The sequence below is a fragment of the Phaethon lepturus genome, unplaced genomic scaffold, assembly GCF_000687285.1.
Source record: "Phaethon lepturus isolate BGI_N335 unplaced genomic scaffold, ASM68728v1 scaffold6514, whole genome shotgun sequence".
Taxonomy (NCBI): domain Eukaryota; kingdom Metazoa; phylum Chordata; class Aves; order Phaethontiformes; family Phaethontidae; genus Phaethon; species Phaethon lepturus.
Genome location: NW_010535361.1, coordinates 10,494 through 27,844, shown reverse-complemented (window position 1 = coordinate 27,844; position 17,351 = coordinate 10,494). Strand labels below are relative to the sequence as shown.

The window sequence follows — 17,351 nt, the reverse complement described above, 5'->3', positions numbered from 1 at the left end:
AAAGAGTGCGCAAGTTGGACTGTCATAGCTGGCTTTATTGATTTCACTAAAATAACTAATAAAAGATGGTACATCCACAGTGTTAATGTTGGCTTTGATGTCATTTCAGTCTGTCTTTGTGTGAACAAAGGAGTGTCTTCCCTAATGCTGCTTTGACCTATTAATAGTTTTGTCTCTCCAGGGAGCATGTTCACAAGTCTGAAACTGTTTTGTAATGACCTTGTATGCTCAGCTTCTTGTTTCATGGAATGTGGGAGAAAATTGACTAGTGGCTTGTATTTATCTTACAATTTTTAGAGTGACACTCTTGAGCTTTTGTTTTTACCTTAAATTAGAAGACCTGTCTAACTCATTAGTGTTAGGGAAGCTTTCTGGCAAACCAATATATTGTTGCTACAAGACAAGTAGTGTTAATTTCTGATGGGTGTTTTTAGGGAATTTTGGGCTACTGAATTAAATAGTGCTTTTAGTGTGGAGATCATGGCTTGTACCTTTTTCTTTGTCTAATAAAACAAAGGTGTACAGTTTCTCTCTTGGTTGTTTTTTGTATGTGTGAAGATGAATTTGCCATCGAGCAGGAAATGTCTGAAACAGAAAAGCATGGTCTAGAATCAAATGAAAATTCTCCAGAGGTGAGTAGTCTTATTCATGTTAACTAACTGAGGTAGTGCAGGTTCACACTGAAAATAAGTACTTTGTATTTTCTTGACAGCAGTATTAAAACTTTGACTTCATCTACACAGAAATAGCTGCAAAAATTTGTTTGGTACTATAAAGCACCAAAGACTGACGTAGTTCTGTGTCACAAAGTATAAACTCACAGACCATAAGACATCAGTGATTGATTATTGAAGTAGAAGTAACTCCCTTCCTACATTTAATAGTACTTACAAATGGTATAGAAAGCAATTCTGTAGAGTTACATTGTATAGAAATCATGTTTTCTGAAAACCTTGTAATTGAGATGTGGACAGTTTAGTTGATAGCAAATATGACTTGGCTTTGCAAAAATATTATCACCCAACAATTTTAAAACTCTTTATGTTTCTTAGGCATATACTTGTGATAGTCTGCAGTGCTGGTTGTAAACAAATGTCTGAATCCTAGAGATTAAAATTGTTGCTGGCCCCTAGAAATGGACACAGTTCTCATAAAGACGTTGGATTTTGTCATTTGCTTTTTTTGCCTCTACTTTCTCCACTTTGGAAGTGGAAGAAAATTTAAAGAATAAATTATGTTTGTTCACTCAAGGCTTGTGTCACTAAGAACCATTGAGGGGAGGAGATATAGCTAGACTTCAGTAAATGCTGACTGAGACACTTAACCTTTCCTCGTAAATACAAATATCCTGTACGTCAAGAGTATTACTGGGGATTTTCTCATCTGAGATTGGCAATCTTTGTGATCTGGCCATATTCATTAAAGTTGTCTTTCAAACCTTAAACTTCAAAGGAAGGGGCCTTTAGTAAAATATGACATGTTTATATAGAGAACGTCCCAATCTGTATATTGGGATAACTAGAATATTGACTGTTTAATAGCACTTGCTCAACTGTTGTAAGGTGTAGCCTGTGCTGTATGGCACTGGGAAAAGGGGCTCACGATGTACAAAGTTTGGAGTTCTTGTAAGTCTGAAAAGACGTGGTGGGATATATAGGGTAAGCCAGCATCATTTGTGAGACTAAGTGATAGAGTTGTTGAGGGGAAGGGGGCAGAAAGCACTGTGTTCTCAGGCATGCTTTGTGCCTGAGGCCAGCCTTACCTTGTTTCTCTTCAGCTATATTAATGGATTTCGTAGCAGGCAGTGTCTCTTCCTATGAAACCTGCCTCATCTATATTTTTAAACTGATGAGCAGTACTTCTGCTACTATCACATTATGAATTTAGCAACAACCTTTGTATTATATTGCCCAAATGCTAAATGTCAATTACAGCAACTAAAATATTTTTGTCCTTTTAATAGGAAAATCAGCCTGTAGTAGTGAAACGGAAAAGGGGAAGGCCTCGTAAATACCCTCTTGAAGCTGTACTACCTGGTGGTAAGTAGTTCATAATGCCTGTGTGGGAAAACAAGGAAAATAGTGACACTCAAGTTCTGAATTCATATTTCTTCCCTCAGGTGGGGAGTCAAAAGCTGATATGAGCACTGGGAATGTAAGTGCATTTATTTTGTTTGGGTGCATTTAAACACAGTAATTCAAGGGCCATTCATCTGTTTAACAGTTAACAGTGTTTCATCTTATGGAGAACTTGATAATTGAGTTCATTCTGAGCAAACAAAAGCTATTAATAGTATCTCCTAATATAACTGAACTTTGTAAGCAAAATACATTATTAAGTCTGAGCACAGCAAATAACCTAACAGGATCAAACGTAGTACAACGTAATTAATACAAATTTAAGTCCTAAACTGGCTAGCAGTGTACTTGCACGCAGAATGAAACTCTGATTGTGTGCACACGAGTCTTTTAATTTGTGCAGAGAGTAATTTTCGCCTGAATATCAAGGGTGACTTTGTTTCCAAAACTTGAGTTTGTTTTTTTTTCCTGTACTGAGCCTATCATAATAATAGCTCGTAATAACTTTTAGTATCTGTAAAATATTGTGTAATGCAGTTGTATTATCTATATTACCATGTGTACAGTTCAGTCAAAAGACAGAGACATGCTGGTTAGTAACCTAAGAGCTCATGAAACATACCTCTCTTTTAAAGATCAGCAATATCTTCATTTCTTAGCCCATGTGAAGTAACTTCACTGCTAAGAAAGTATTCTGTTGGGAGTGTTTCTGCAATCCAGTTGGCTTACAGCACAGGGCAGTAATGGATCATGCATATTTGTGAAGTATGACTAGTTGGATTTATTCTGGTGGAAGGCTCCTCTCTTGGGAATTCCTGTACGTCAGAATCAGTTATTGCATAGAAAAGAGGTGATTTTTAAAACAAAGTTATATTGAAACTCATGTTTTCTGCCTGCTTGCTTGGTGATGTGCCAGCTGGCACGGGTGTTAGAAGGCTTGGGAATTTATGTAGGCTATAGATAGCAGGAGTTCTCGTCCCTGCTTGTTCTGTCCCCACAGCATTTCAGGCAGCCCTTTGAGTCCCGTCCTTTCTACAGGTCTGGTGGAGTTTTGTTTCAGAATTCCTAATCTTTCCTAACTGATTTCCTACCACACACACCACCACCACCACCCAATATTAATGAGTGTAATTTGAACTGGTATGTTTTTTGGTGTTTGGTTTTTTTGTCGCAGTTGGCTTTGGTCTTTTTTTTTTTTCCAAATAAGAACTAGAAATAATTTTAAATCCCCCTCAGAAATAGATATACCTTGGCACCCTTGGTACTGGAACAGAATCATCTTTTTTCTAGTTCAACTATTTTAAAGGTCTTGTACCTCTTAGTGATGACTGATTGGTGTGTCAGTCAGTTACAGGCTGGCTCCAGGAGGAGCGATATCTGCCCTCCGTCTGACATAATGGTTCTGTAAGGTGAGATATTATCTTTGCATGACAGTTTCCCTTAGGCTGCTTTAAGAACATGTTGCTACTTCAAAGGACGCATAGACATCCTAGTCATTCAGTGATGAAAGCAACTGCATTTTTGGACAGTCATCATAGGACATTACGTAACTATGCCTAGCTTCTTCTGCATTCTGAATAAATACAAAATTGTCGTGATTTATAATTCTGCAAATCTGTATGTGTGATTACATAAAGTGACTGCACTAAACTTTTTCTGTATTGTTTAAGTTTTCAGAAATTTATTTGACTGAAACTGCTTTTAACTTGTGTCTTTTATTGCAATGACCTTAGTGTCAGTTAGGTTACTGGAACTGCTATGGTTTCTTTTGTTTATGGGCTGATTTGAGTAATTTCAAATCTTTATCATAAACGGAAAAATGCATGCTACTGTTAAGAAACTCAATACCAACTTCCTGTGTGCTCATGAGAATGTTCATGTTTTTTAGATTTGCAGGTATGTTCTACTATGAATGGGAGCAAGTTTCTGTGTTTATGTAATACAATCCTGGATTTTTCTGATTTTCCTTAAATTAAAAAACCCACTTTTTCTTTTCAGCTGCAGTTTCCTGTCTTTGCAAGTAGAGGAAAAACACCTCAAACAGGTAAGCAAATGATATCTGCTTTAACAAATAAAACAAAAGATGGAAAAAATAGAAGAGTGTTTTCAGGAACATCACACGAGTCCTTCCTAAATATCATCTCTGGCAGTCAGTATTATTAGCATGTGAAAACATCTGAGTAAACAGAACAGTGAAGACTTGTCTCTAATTCCTACTGAGTTTTTAATTTAAAAAAAGAGCAGCTTGATAAGAACTTATTTCAAAGATGCAGCAGCATTGTTAAGTACTGAATGATGCATTGCAGACTATACCAAACAATTTGTTTGTGTGAATAGCACATGGCAGAGCTTCAGAGGCAGGTAGGTTCCCCCATCAAACTGGTTCTTAGTGACCGTTTTCCATTTCTGCTTATTTTCTTTCATACAGCAACTATCAATCACACTTATTACATTAACTTTTAAAATACAAATTTCAAATTTTGTTCAGTTAATTGGTTTATCTGTGGATATGTGTCTAAAGAGCTTTGTGGTAGCGTGAGGGGGTATTTCTTTCCCCTTTCACGACTGCTGTAAGATCTTTAGAAGATGATCGCTTAACTTTACTCAGAAATGTACTTTTGGTCAAACTAAAGTCAAATGAAATGAGATACTTTTATATTTCTCTTTCCTATTCAAACATCTGTGATTTGTAAGAGGTCAAACTTTGGTGAATTTTAGTTATTTTTTTGTGTGTATGGACTCTGAACTGCACTGGTTATTTAAATGAGTCTTTTTAATTATGGCCATTCATAAAACAGACTTTAAAATCCATTCAGGAAGCAGATGAACCTGAAAGGCAAGTTAAAAAATTATTTGTAAACAAATACAAATGTTCGCGCAACAAATCTGAGAAAACAAGTCTTCAAAACTCATCTTCTGGAGTTTTCAGAAGTTTAGGATTCTACAGAGAGATTAAACTGGCTGCACTGCATATATGGACTACTTCCTATTTTCTCTATATTTGTTAAAATGTCAGCTTTAGCCCATATGCTTCAGAATTGTCTCTGGAGGGTTAGCTGGTTGCATGGTACTTGGTTTCTATCAACTGCAAAGAGAACAGACAAGAATGTGAGAAAGGTGACAAAGTGCATTCTGGTTTCCTTTTCATTCAAAAGGACAGACACTTAACTGTGTCTTTAAAGCTTAATTTAATGTGTTAAGTAATATTTCGTTTTCCAGGTAAAAGGCTGTTGATGTCACAGTGATATTAAGAAGAGTGTATAAAGTGGATGAAATATCCTGTTAAACTTTTCATCTTAATGTTAGCATTCGTGTGAGAAAAGGAGTTGAAAACCCCTAGCAGTGAAAAGACAGCAGAGTGGAATCCCTTTGTGTAGTTCGCTTATTCTGGTCATTTCTGGGTGTTCTGCACAAGGGTTTGCAGTAGGGACAGGCTAACATGTCGAGTGGGAAGCAGAGAACTTCTTTTCAGTCAGTACAACTTGTGCAGTTAAGAGACATCTGGTTTCTGAAGGCAGCATCCTCCCATAACACTGGCACTGAACTTGAAACTAAAATTATTTTGTACTAATCAGTGGTTGCTGCTGTAAAGTTAGTAAGATTTTTAACTACTATAGCTTATTATTTTTATACTTCTCTTGAGGCAAAAGTACTACATACTTAAATCCTAAAGAGAGGCTTGTGTTTGTAAAGAGAGGCATACCTTGTACGTACATAGAGTATTCTTCAGTCAAAAACCATTTTGCTACAAATTTGCCAAAATGTGACAGAATTTTGAAGTGTCTGTCTTTTGAACACAACAGAACTAATAAATGTCGGCTCTGTGTTACACTTACTTTGTGTAAATTACTTGATACAGTGGACAGTCTATGTTTTACTGCATTTCTTCATCTTTGCTTTTTATTTCATTTGCTTCTGTGTAAAAGTTTTTTCCCCCTAACCTTGACAAAGGAACTCCAAAAAACTTGTGTGTGAATTTTAGAATGTGCTTCTGGTCTTTGAGATCTGTTTTTGATCCATTGCATTGATGTTTTTCTGTTATTTGTTCTTGTCAGTCTGATGGGTGATGGGTTTAGAGTTTGCGTTGTCTCTTGTGTAGCTTTCAGAAAACAAAAATTGGCAGCAATTTTATGGCAGGGAAAAAAGGTGTAAAAACTTTCTTTTGTTTAGGTTGCTTCTCTCCTTCTATTGCTAAGGATTTTTATCCTTGCAGTGTTACAGATAATTTCATTTGACAAAGCTCAAAAGCTTTGTAAAATGGTCTCTTTCTTATCATGGTTAGTCAGGGTACAAGTGGTAAGCATCTACCATGAAGAGCGGCCAGGTTGAGACATGGGTCATAGGGTTATAAATATATTTTAACATGCACAGGCCAGTCTGTAAGGAGTACTGAATTGAAAGTAAGAAGTACTTCAACAGGGAAAGTCACATAATTTGCATACCCAGTATTAAATATTGTCTTTTTGAGCTACAGCCATTTTGGTGCTTCACCATGGGCATAGTTAAGCACTAGGAGAGATTGCCTGGAGGAACTGTGTTCTTGGAGACTTTCAAAACTGGATTGAACAGGATCTTGAGCAGTATGATCAGATCAATTAATATAGCCATGCTTTGAACAGGAGGTTGAACTAGATGACCTCCAGTGGCACCTTCCAAGCTAAATTTTTCTGTAATTCTGTAATTGGTTGACAGTAGTTAAAAGGGCTGAGTAACTTCTGCTTTTCCATTAAAACAGCATATGCAACAAAGCAATAAATAATGTCAGTCATATAAGGCCTTACTAATTAAAAAAAATGTATATCCTTGTCACAGTCTCTGTATATAACAAAGCTGTATTCGGAATTAGATAGAGACTTTAAATGTTTTCTGAGCTTATGTGATGTTTATGCAAAGTTGACGGAGTTTGAAAGAACTGCTTTTTAAACTGACTGGCAAAAGATTTGAAATTCAGAATTGAGTTTTGTTCTTTCCTTTCTTTTTAGGTACAGACATATCTAATAAGAAAGAAACAACAAATGTAAGTGCAGCCATTTTAATTTGTAAGTTTATAAGCAGTATGTCATGAAAAATGTCTGTCTTCTATTTAAATTAAACTGTTCTTGCCTTACCTGCTTCCATTTTATTTTTTCAGGAGGATGAAGCTGAGAAAGCAGAAATGATTGTGCGTAAAAGGGGAAGAAAGCCCAGGCGTTCTCTGGGTCAGTCAGAGGAAACTGGTAAAAACATGAAACTGTGCCACTCCTAACAGAATTAGAAGATATTACTGTGCCTTTCTGTTTACTAATAGCAACAAGATAAGCTTTATTCAATTTTCCTTTCTTGAGGAAAAAATCATTGAGTTACAGCTAGTGTAAATATTATGTAAATATGTGTAAATTGCTGTAATCTTATGTCAGAATTGCTACATCCCAGATGCTTCTATAAAGCCTCATGAATTTTCTATGGATTCTGGCTATGAGCTGCATTAAGTAAACTATTGTGAATATGTTAGCAAGATTAGGTCAAACAAGTGTGAATTAAAAATGTTAAAGCATAAAGGAAATGGAAAAATACTTAGTTAAAATCGGATTTGTGAATAGAATACGTTTTCTAAACTAAGTGTCCATATCCTTTTGGAGGGCTTTTGGAAAATTATAGCACATGTGTAAAATTTTACATGGACAGAAACACTGGACCCAGAAAGAAAACGTCGGAAATTAACGTCTTCTGAAGATGAACTAAAAGAGCAGGAAGAAGGTGAGGAAGAAGATGGTGAGGAAGATGATGAAGCACATTCCGGGGCCACAACTAGATCAGCCACAAGATTAGAGGCTCAAAGGTGTGTAGAGACATCAATAGCAGGGGTTTTTCCTACATTGTTCTCAGTTGTTGTGGGGTTTGTTTGGGGTTTTTTGTTGCTTGTGGTTTTTTATTTTCTTTTTTTGCAGTGTTTGTTGGTATGTTTGGGTTTTTTTAATTGATGAGAGCTTCCCAAATAATTTTGATTCTATTTCTAGTACCACTCTTCTAGGGAAGAAGAGACAAAAGGGGAGGTGGGGAAACGGTTAGGGTCTCTAAAATACATACTTGTATATGTTAGAATGTAAGAAGTGATCCTGTTGGCAGTCTTCATCCTAGTGATGTCTCTGAAGGTGGGTCTAAGGGCACTTAGTTCTGATAGGTAAAAAGGGAGCTCTGACTTGGCTATGCAATTCACCATTTGCTATTTGGAGTTGGAACAAGGTGAAAATACCATTTTTCATGTCCATTTCTTTTTCCAAATACTATCCAAGTTAAATGCGTGAATCTGCAGCACTGAAGGATTTCATTTCTAGTATGGTGATCTGCAAGCTCAGAAGGCAATCTTACTGTAAAAGGCTGGTGTGGTAGCAAGAGTTCTGTTTTCTAGAAGCCATTCTTCATCTCCCTTACCGCATAGGTCTGCCTTTTTGTAGGCAAACTGAATTACAGCAGAGCTCATCCTCTTGACTTTGTGGAAACAAAGAAAGGTATCAGCTTTGGGAAACCATTTATGTTGCTGCCTTACAGAACAGAATTGGAGGCTTTGTTTTTATGTTCATGGTGAGATTTCTGGGAATTCACTGGATTTACTTCATTCCTAAGGATATTATACTATATGTCAGCCTTTAGGGCTTACATGAAGCACTATTCACAGTATACTCTTGAATTCATAATTTCAGAGCTGAATCAGAAAGTTGTTATGTAGTTTTTATTTAAATAAAAACTGTGAAGGTTTACCACTACCACTTTGCAAGCCAGAGGTAAAGGGCAAGGGACTTCCTTTAGTCTTGCATAATTCTTAACTCTGAAATTTTAACAAAAGTTTAGATATTAGTGTTTTCATTATGATTGCTTGTGGAAACATCTACTTTTTTATTTATAGATGTGTGTGTTTGGTTTGTGTCTCAGATTTCCAATGCTATCTTTCTAGCTGTGACTGTAGCAAAGCATCTCTACCTTAAGGTGCTGCAAACAGTCTGCATTTTATAAGTAGAATTTGGGAATCATACTGTGGAAGGGGCTGCTTCTTCAGCATTGCTGGATTATCAGTTCTTCTGACTTAAGTAACCTGTTTTCCAAACTGTGAAGCTGATAGTCAGTAACCAGTTTTTCATGTTTCTGAACTGGTGGATACTGAAGCAAGTATGAATTCTTTCTTTACACTGGACAAGGAAATTCTCTTTTCTTCTGCAGCCTGTTTGCCTTTGCTTCTTTTGTTTTTCAGCTGGTAGTACAAGCTGTTTTTTTTAAACTTGGACAATTATGTACCAGAATTATTGCAGATTTGGAACTACGATTTTTATTTAGTTAAATATTATCAGTAAAGTAGCCTTTTGATTCTACACTTGATATGAAAATTTACAGCTCGGCATTGCAGTTTGTGGCTTGAAGCATGCATATGGGTTTTTTTCACTGTTTCTTTTGGCAACTTGGATTTACTTGTTGCAAATACTGTGCAGTCTTAATTTGCTGCACTTGGAATGCAAGAAGAAAGTGACTTGGTAAAAGTATTTTGTTATATATACATTCATCATTCTTTTGTATTACAGAAAGCAGCCCAGCAAGCCAACCACACGTGCAACTTCTAAAAGCAGCAGCCCAAGTTCAGTTTCTCCTAGAAAACGACAGAACCTAGCAGCAAAAAAAAGATCTCCAAGTGATACAAAAATTAATAAATCTCCTCCATTGACACAGTAAGTATTAAAATTGAATTCACTTCTATTACTTGTTTTGGAAGCCACTACATTGATCCTTTCCTTATATGTAATGTACGGCTTCGAAATACAAACAGCAGTCTAGCTTCATCCTGTTCTGTTCTCTTGTGACATATAAAAGCTTTTAAAGGATTTTCTTCTGTTTACATTTTTTCTTTTTCTTCTTTTCTTTAACATTTGGAATACTAGAACTTTTTTCTTTCTGTCCTCAGAAACCTCTTGGGAGAATCTGAAAATGCTGTTATGCAGTATCTTAACTTGAGCTGTGATTTTTTTTTTTTTTTTTTATTATTTTTTTTTTTCCTGAATGGGGGAAGAGCAACTGTAGTTCAGGTTAAAGCAACATACGATGACGTGAGTCTAATGCTTCAAAGATCTTTCAAAGATGAGCTGATAAAAGAGGAGAAACTCTGGGAGTCCTTATATCAAGTTTTGAAAATATTTCCCGTTCCCTTCTTCCCTGGTACACTCTTTAAAGTTGAGATCACTGTGTAAAATCCCAAGGGACTAATAAATGTGATGCACAATTGCTATTCATCTTTTAGTTTACCCATAAAATGGGTTACATGCCAAGTACATTTAGTTGTCATCTGCTCTGAAATGTGATGTCTTCAAAATGAACCTCAGGGACATATGTATCATGCACTGATCGGCTGTCACAGTTCACCATGTTAGTTACTTTGCATGGTTATGAATGACCAAAAGTTTAAGCCACAGGTAACTGGTTGCAGCTGAAATGTGGTGGGCTTGTATATGGATGCTTAAATAGAGGTAAGGGTACATAATGTCTGCCCTATACTCCCTTTTGTGTATGTGAGACTTAAGCCACTATTGCTATTCTTCTGTCTTTGTGAGACAGGGTACAAGATATGTAGTTCATTATATTATGTTCTAATCCACAAGTCTTTCCAAAAGGAAGAGGAGAAAGGAAGAGAGCTCTAGCGCCAAATTCTACATCTGGACCACTTTCACAACATGCAGAATTAGTATGCAGTACCCTGCTAAGATGTGGTGGGAGAGTGCAAGGTCTCCCTATGGACTGTGCTGGTATATAATGTTTTAGTAGTAAGCTTTTAAATAATATACACTGGTAGTTCATCAGAGATGGACAGTTAAGTTCCATCCTCTAAACAGGATTGTGCCTGACCACCCTTTTTGTTTTACAGGTCCTACCATTATTAAAATAATTATTAATAATGCTTTTCAGGTTAAAGGCGCAGTCTACCAAGCGTAAAAGAGAAGACAGCCCAACAGTGGTACGCAGAAAAGGCCAGCAGAAAACAGAGGAGACACCAGTAAAGAAAGCAAAACGATAATCTTTACCAGCTAGTACTGTTCATGGAAGAGTCAAAAGAAAAAAAAAAACATCTGTGCTTCTATTTTTTTTAAAGCAAAGGGATTTGCACGTGCTTGTTTCAGAGCTCTAAGTTAATCAATGCAGTACTTTTAAGTTACATTTTAAACAGCTTTATAAACTATTGTTTATACAGAATATTATGTACATTTATTTCAGATGAAAAATAAGTTTACTTTGTACCTGAATGAAAAACAAAGTAGTTATATATTTTATCACTGACTTGGAAAGTTGGGATTTCCCAATATGACATGCTAATGCAGATGCTTCCAACCCATGAGGCACCCCTGGGCCTACTAATACACTTTGTATATAAACTTGTAAAAATAGGTTGTATTTTACTCTGTGTATGAATCTAATCAATGATGGACATTTTATTTATTATATGGAAAGCATTGGTCTGTAAACTTTAGTATATACCTTAGGTTTTTTTAATTATATATTTTACATTCTATGCAGATGTCAGTAGGAAACTTCCCCTCTGCTCCCCAGGGCTGTTTAAAACCTGAAGTTCTCTAAAATATGCGCAGACAGTTGGTAAAGTATTTTTCTCGCATGCATTAAAGTAGTTTAGCATAGTGAAGGGGACTTGGCTCCTTTCTGTTCACATTTGTGACAAAGTATAAAATTTAAAATGTAATCTTACTAGATTATATTTTCACTTGTGAATTTACTACCAACCTCAAGAAACAAATAGTATTAGGTTAGATTTACTCAGTCAGCCAACACTACCCTGAAATGAAACAGTTTTATTTTGCAACTAAACACCTGATCTTTCAGTATTTGTCTTTTTCAACAGAGGGACCCATTGAAATCAAATGTCACTTGTAACTATAGAGCTTCAGCATTTTATGTTACATTTTATACACAGGTATTAAAATAGAACCTGGTATTATTGCCAGAATCTTTTTTTAATGTATATTAACTCTGGTAAGAGCAAATGTTCAAGTGAAGTTGTATATAAAGTTAAACTTTTCTTATGATCAAATGTGTCTCTTGTTATGATGTGATGAGTTGCCAAACAATCTGAGATTATTTTAAGTGTTTTGTTGATATTCTGGTTTATAATTAAAAAGGATTCTGGGGGGTTGGAATTTTACTTTTTTTCTTTTTTTTTTTTTTTCCACTTTTTCTTTTGTGAGGTTTTTTTGAACTTGTTGTAAGGCAGATGTTTCCGTCAGATATTCTGCTTGGTTTCTTACGGAGATTTTTATATAAAAATTACAAAATGTTTGCCAAAAATCTGAGTTGCGATATTTTATTATCATTTAATTGTATTGCTGTGGAACTTGTTTTTACAAATGTATTTGGAGCCGTATTTATAAGCTTTACCTGATTAGTGTCTTTAAATGTTTACAGGCACTTACATTTTAGGTATATAAATAGTAGGGAAATTTTTTTTGGACCTTAACCATTTACCAGGCTTGGTACACTATAAAAGCAGGTGCACACGTAACTTTTCCTAAGCAAACTTTAGTCTAAAAAGAGAAAACCTCTTTGTGAATATTAATTCCTTTTGATTTCTACCTTAACTTTGCTGCCATACTAATACATACCTTGCTAACACAGTACTGATACATTACTAACACTAATGTTTATGCTCTGCTTCATACACAGTTGTAGAATAAGTTCAATTTTTTCCTTTTTTTTTTCCCTTTGCCCCCTGCAGTATGTATAGACCAAAATTGTAGATTTCTTCCTAGCCTTTGTTCTGTAAGGCTAAAGAAGCGGAACTGTGTTTTTTCAGTCAGTGCTTTCTAGACTTTTGATGATATTTGGTGTCCTTCCCTGCATCTGTTCCAGTTTTGTTTCCTTATGCCTGAATTCAGTAGTGAGATTGCTCTGGAGGTTCCTAAGGAAGCAACTCACCGCACTGTATGTTGTTATCATTTATTCTTCTGTATCTCTGCTGGTCGTACCTCTCCTGCCACGGTACAGTTTACATTTGCCTATTTCACAGGCACATCTCTTCTAATGGATGATAATGATTGACAAAGCTCCTACTCATAAGTGTCAGCTCCTCTTGACTATTGTCTGATGTTCTTAGTACTGAGAAATACAACCCCAAAGATCAGTGACAGTCTCTTTCAGAGTTAACCTGCTTAGAAGGGTTGCTGTCCTTCCCCTTAGCGATAGGTAACGTTGTGGAGAATCCTCTTGTCTATGGAATGTATCTTTGATCATTCATTAAGTTATTCCATAATATGAAGGCATTAAATGAACTATCTTCCACCAAGAGAGCAACTTTTACTTAAAGGTGGAGGGGGAAGTGCCAGTTCCACAAACTATTTTAACTTATGCCCACTTTAGTCACTCTGTGATGGTATGCGAATAGCATCTTTTTGTTCCTTTTCAACAAAATAGACATTTCTGCTAGGCCACATCACTGTCAAACCATGTTTGGAATTTTTTTTTCTTTGTTTAGCAGTTTCGCGTGCTTGTCATCTAAATTACTATTATACTTTATGGGTACAGTAGCGGTCTGCTGTATTTAAGCATCATTTGGGCATTGAATGTTTACAGTTTCTAAGTTTTTAATACATTCTGTCTCCCAGAGCCCTTCCTGACCGCAATGAAGGGGGCAGAGGGGGGCGGGCAGAGAAATAATTTTTTCCTTGGATGCAGCAGCAGGCACATACGTCTCATTCAGAAGTTAGGCTTATAGGCCAAATTCAACCTTGTCATATGTATAAAGCAACTATAAGTCCCTACCCCATGCAAAGTTAGAGTTTAGGGAAAAAAGTACTGTTCTGCACTGTGATGAAATGGAATGTCCTGGAAGTGTTTTATGGAGGGAATTTGCTTGAGGCAGTTTGTTGCCACCTTTAGCGCAAGAACATGGCTACTCTGCAAACCGAATAAATTTCTACACCACATGGCTATTTTTTTATCTTATAGTGGCTGTTTTTTCTTCCAGTTCCCTCTCTTGGATCTGCTTCATTTCTCTGAATATTAAAATGTTAAGTGAACCAGAGATGATGTCCTGGTGGAGGATGGAGTTCAAGTTCAGTGAGTTTTACAGAACAGGAACTTGAGTCCTGCTTACCATACCTCAGCTCTCTGTGTTAACCAGCTGACTGTTGGCTAGTTGTCAGTATCTCTTCATACTTCCTACTGTATTCTATTTAAAGGTTATTTACATCTCTTCACTCTCTTCAACCTAAAATGCTATAGAGTTATCTATAGATTTTAAATCACACAAATGGATGTTGTTTTGTTGGTGTTTGTGGTGGTGGTGGTGTTTTAAAGCAATTGAAGGGTCGTCAGTGAAGTTCATTTGCAGCTTTCATTTTTTGATGAGGTCTGGCAAACTTGTAGCTCTTGTAACTGGTGAAATTTCCCTCTATAACCTGATCCAAAGTCAGTAGGTGCGCTCAGCAGCTGGGACAAAGGTTTTGCTGATGCTGGCAGATCTCTGAATGCCTCAGTGTTCTATTCCAACAGCTTTGCTAGTAACATATCTATTTCTCGGTTTGTTGGCTTTTTTTTTTTTTGTCTGTGACCTCCATCCCAAATACACATGTCCACTGCTGCTTCTCTCTCAGCCTATGTTCTGAGAGCATCATGTGTACAGAACAACCTCTGGCCCTGATCCCTCAGAGGCTGCATATTGTCCTGAGCTGCCTTCATCAACTCAGTAAAAATTTGTCCCATAAAACTTGGCAACCAAGAGCAGCACGTGCTCCTGGTCATAGTGACTATCAACAAATGTCCACTGTGATGCAAGTCCAATACAGGCTTAGGTGTCAACACTAAAAGTGGTCAAAGTCTGATACCTGTATCAAGTTCTGCATTGGGAAAAAGATCATTTGCCATGACAGACTTGTGTCACTCCTTGCTTTTGGAAGAGGTAGCGGGACCTCTGTGATGCTGACAGTCACTGGTCTGAAGAGAATTGCTGCCCTGAAGCTGGGATACACTGAGTGACTTCTACATGTCCTTCCAAAGCAGAGTTTGATTTCCTTGGAGCTGTACGTGTTTATATTGTAAAGACTGAATTTAATCAGTAGATTTTTGTTCTCTTCCCGTTAAAGTCATTCCATGTGAAATGTTTTCAGTTTTAAGATTTACTGTGAACATCCTCAAAAGGTGACTGCATGTTCATATAGCATACACTAACCCCAAGCTCTTGATAACTTCAGTATTCTTAACATTGCCTGCTCGGTCATTTCATATACCTGCTCAGAAGACTTGTATCTTCACGACTTCCAACAGCCTTCCATCTCTTTCACTTGCATGTAGCCTCAGTTCAGAGGAAATTGTCCATGTCAGCCTTCTGCAGGTTTTGGCAACTTCTTAAAGATACTGTGCTCGCTTCTTCCAGTAGATTCCTTGTCCCAGCTATGTACGTCACACTCCATTACTTCCATCAGCTTCTCAAAAATCCTGGGCCTGTTTCAAGAAGCATGTTTTTTCTACTAAAACATGAAAGTTTAAACACCAAGGAAATTTTATCTACATGCTAGTCTTTGTTTCCAGATTCTGGTGTTTCACCAAAATTCCTTGAAAGGTTATTTCTGATTTAACCTCCCTTCTTGTTTCAAGCCTCAGCTTTTTAGCTCTTATCCTTGTTGGCTTTGTGAATAATGTCCAAAAGAAAAACATAATAAAAATAAATGTCTCTCTGGGAGTCCCTAGATAGCTGTATTTAAAGCTAGGAACATAACACTCTTGCCAAACAACTGGGGAAGAAAAATATGGTTTGAAATGGCTGTAACTTAGTAGGGCAGGAATAGGTTTTTGGCACTGAGTGTGCAATTAATTAGCCTAGGCTGGGGTTTCATGGTCAGGGTAGATCAGGCTGCCACTGCAAGGAACCTTTCACCTTCCCTCTTCTTCTACCCCTACCCCATGCCTTCCTCCATGCTGGTGTTGAGTTGTTCTGTCACAAGACTGCTGGACCAGGAAGCCTGAAATCTCCTCTACAAAACAAAACTGCAGATTAGTTTTTAATATGGCCCTTTTACTAAAACAGCTGTTGGTGGGGCTGTGCAAGTACTGCTGCCCACACAAAGATGAGGGCCATGTGGCAGAGAGGGGACATGGAATCCCCCTTCCTTTGTACCATGGATTTGGGTACACTGAAGTTGATCATCCAGGTGCACCATTTATGGTACCTCTCTATCAAGTAATTGGTGTATAAATGGACAATGAGCTATTATGTGGGTTTTATCTTTTCCTAAGGACAAAACAAGGAGGCTTCTTGCAAGAAGCATGGGTTATCCAACTAGCCAGGGATTCTTGCCATCTACCATCAACCAAGAAGAGATCACGCAGTTTTTGAAAACTGAAGCCAGATATTTAAACTAGCTATAAATGTGCTGTGTCACTTCTCAGTAGTGCAGGTAGCTTAACAGTGAAACAACTTGCAGAGGTGCCATGGGTTCTCCCCTAGTGGGATGCTTTAAATTCTGACATGGGACAAGATTTTTTAGAGTTCTTTAGGAACCGAAGCCCCATTTCTTAAAACTGATGTAAAGACTGTGCTCAAATATTAAACAGGATCTAATGTTGAAACATCTAAGTTTAAGCTAGCTGGCTCCCTGAAGAAGTTCGGAATCCAAATGAAGCATCAAAGCTTCCTGTATTAGGAGACTTAGATCCCCAGATGCGATCCACAAAGCTGAGCAAGCTGTCCTGGAAGCTGACAGCACCGACCTGTAGGAAATATCTAAGATAAGCTCCTCACGGACAAGCATGTTGTGCTGGAAGATGATATCTACCTTCTGCTTAGGCTTCACCAAGATGGACCTTTGTTGATTGTTCTCCCAAAGACACAAAAAAAGAAGGCTTTTATTATGCTGTGGTTAGAGCACAGGGTGACTTGAACCCACGTCTCAGGAAGGCAAGGCTGTAGGGTATCCAAAGGTGGGTACTACTTTCTCTCCTGTTGAGGTATTTCACATCCCGTGACATGTCCTACTTGAAGAAGCAGGATCAAGGGACCAGGTCTCACTGTCCACATTCCAGCTGACTGTTCCACTCCATAGCATATTGAGGAAATGGATGTTAGGGGCATACATGTACAACTGTCTCATTCAGTGTTTGTCAAAGAGAAATGCTTAGGCTTTTTAACTCCAAGGTAGGCTTCGTGTCTGTGGCTCCTGAACAGGAAGAGGTATCTCATTCCACCCCAAGTTAGGTGCTAAAACAGACTTTGAAGGGTTGTTTGGCCAGCTCGGACATCTCACCGGGCACCTGGTT

General features: G+C 37.3%; 1 protein-coding gene across 1 annotated transcript in view; it reads left to right on the top strand.

Moving 5' to 3' along the window:
* The window catches only part of LOC104619774 (biorientation of chromosomes in cell division protein 1-like 1), a gene marked incomplete at its 5' end in the record, with an annotated part of 13,409 nt that extends 1,256 nt beyond the window's left edge, over nucleotides 1-12,153 (top strand). The window contains 9 exons of the mRNA XM_010285773.1: nucleotides 559-632; nucleotides 1,964-2,039; nucleotides 2,120-2,154; nucleotides 4,077-4,122; nucleotides 7,061-7,095; nucleotides 7,210-7,294; nucleotides 7,743-7,896; nucleotides 9,629-9,772; nucleotides 11,001-12,153. Of these exons, the coding sequence (XP_010284075.1) occupies nucleotides 559-632; nucleotides 1,964-2,039; nucleotides 2,120-2,154; nucleotides 4,077-4,122; nucleotides 7,061-7,095; nucleotides 7,210-7,294; nucleotides 7,743-7,896; nucleotides 9,629-9,772; nucleotides 11,001-11,109 (758 nt within the window). The remainder of the gene's footprint in view (nucleotides 1-558; nucleotides 633-1,963; nucleotides 2,040-2,119; nucleotides 2,155-4,076; nucleotides 4,123-7,060; nucleotides 7,096-7,209; nucleotides 7,295-7,742; nucleotides 7,897-9,628; nucleotides 9,773-11,000) is intronic.
* Nucleotides 12,154-17,351: the final 5,198 nt, after the last annotated feature.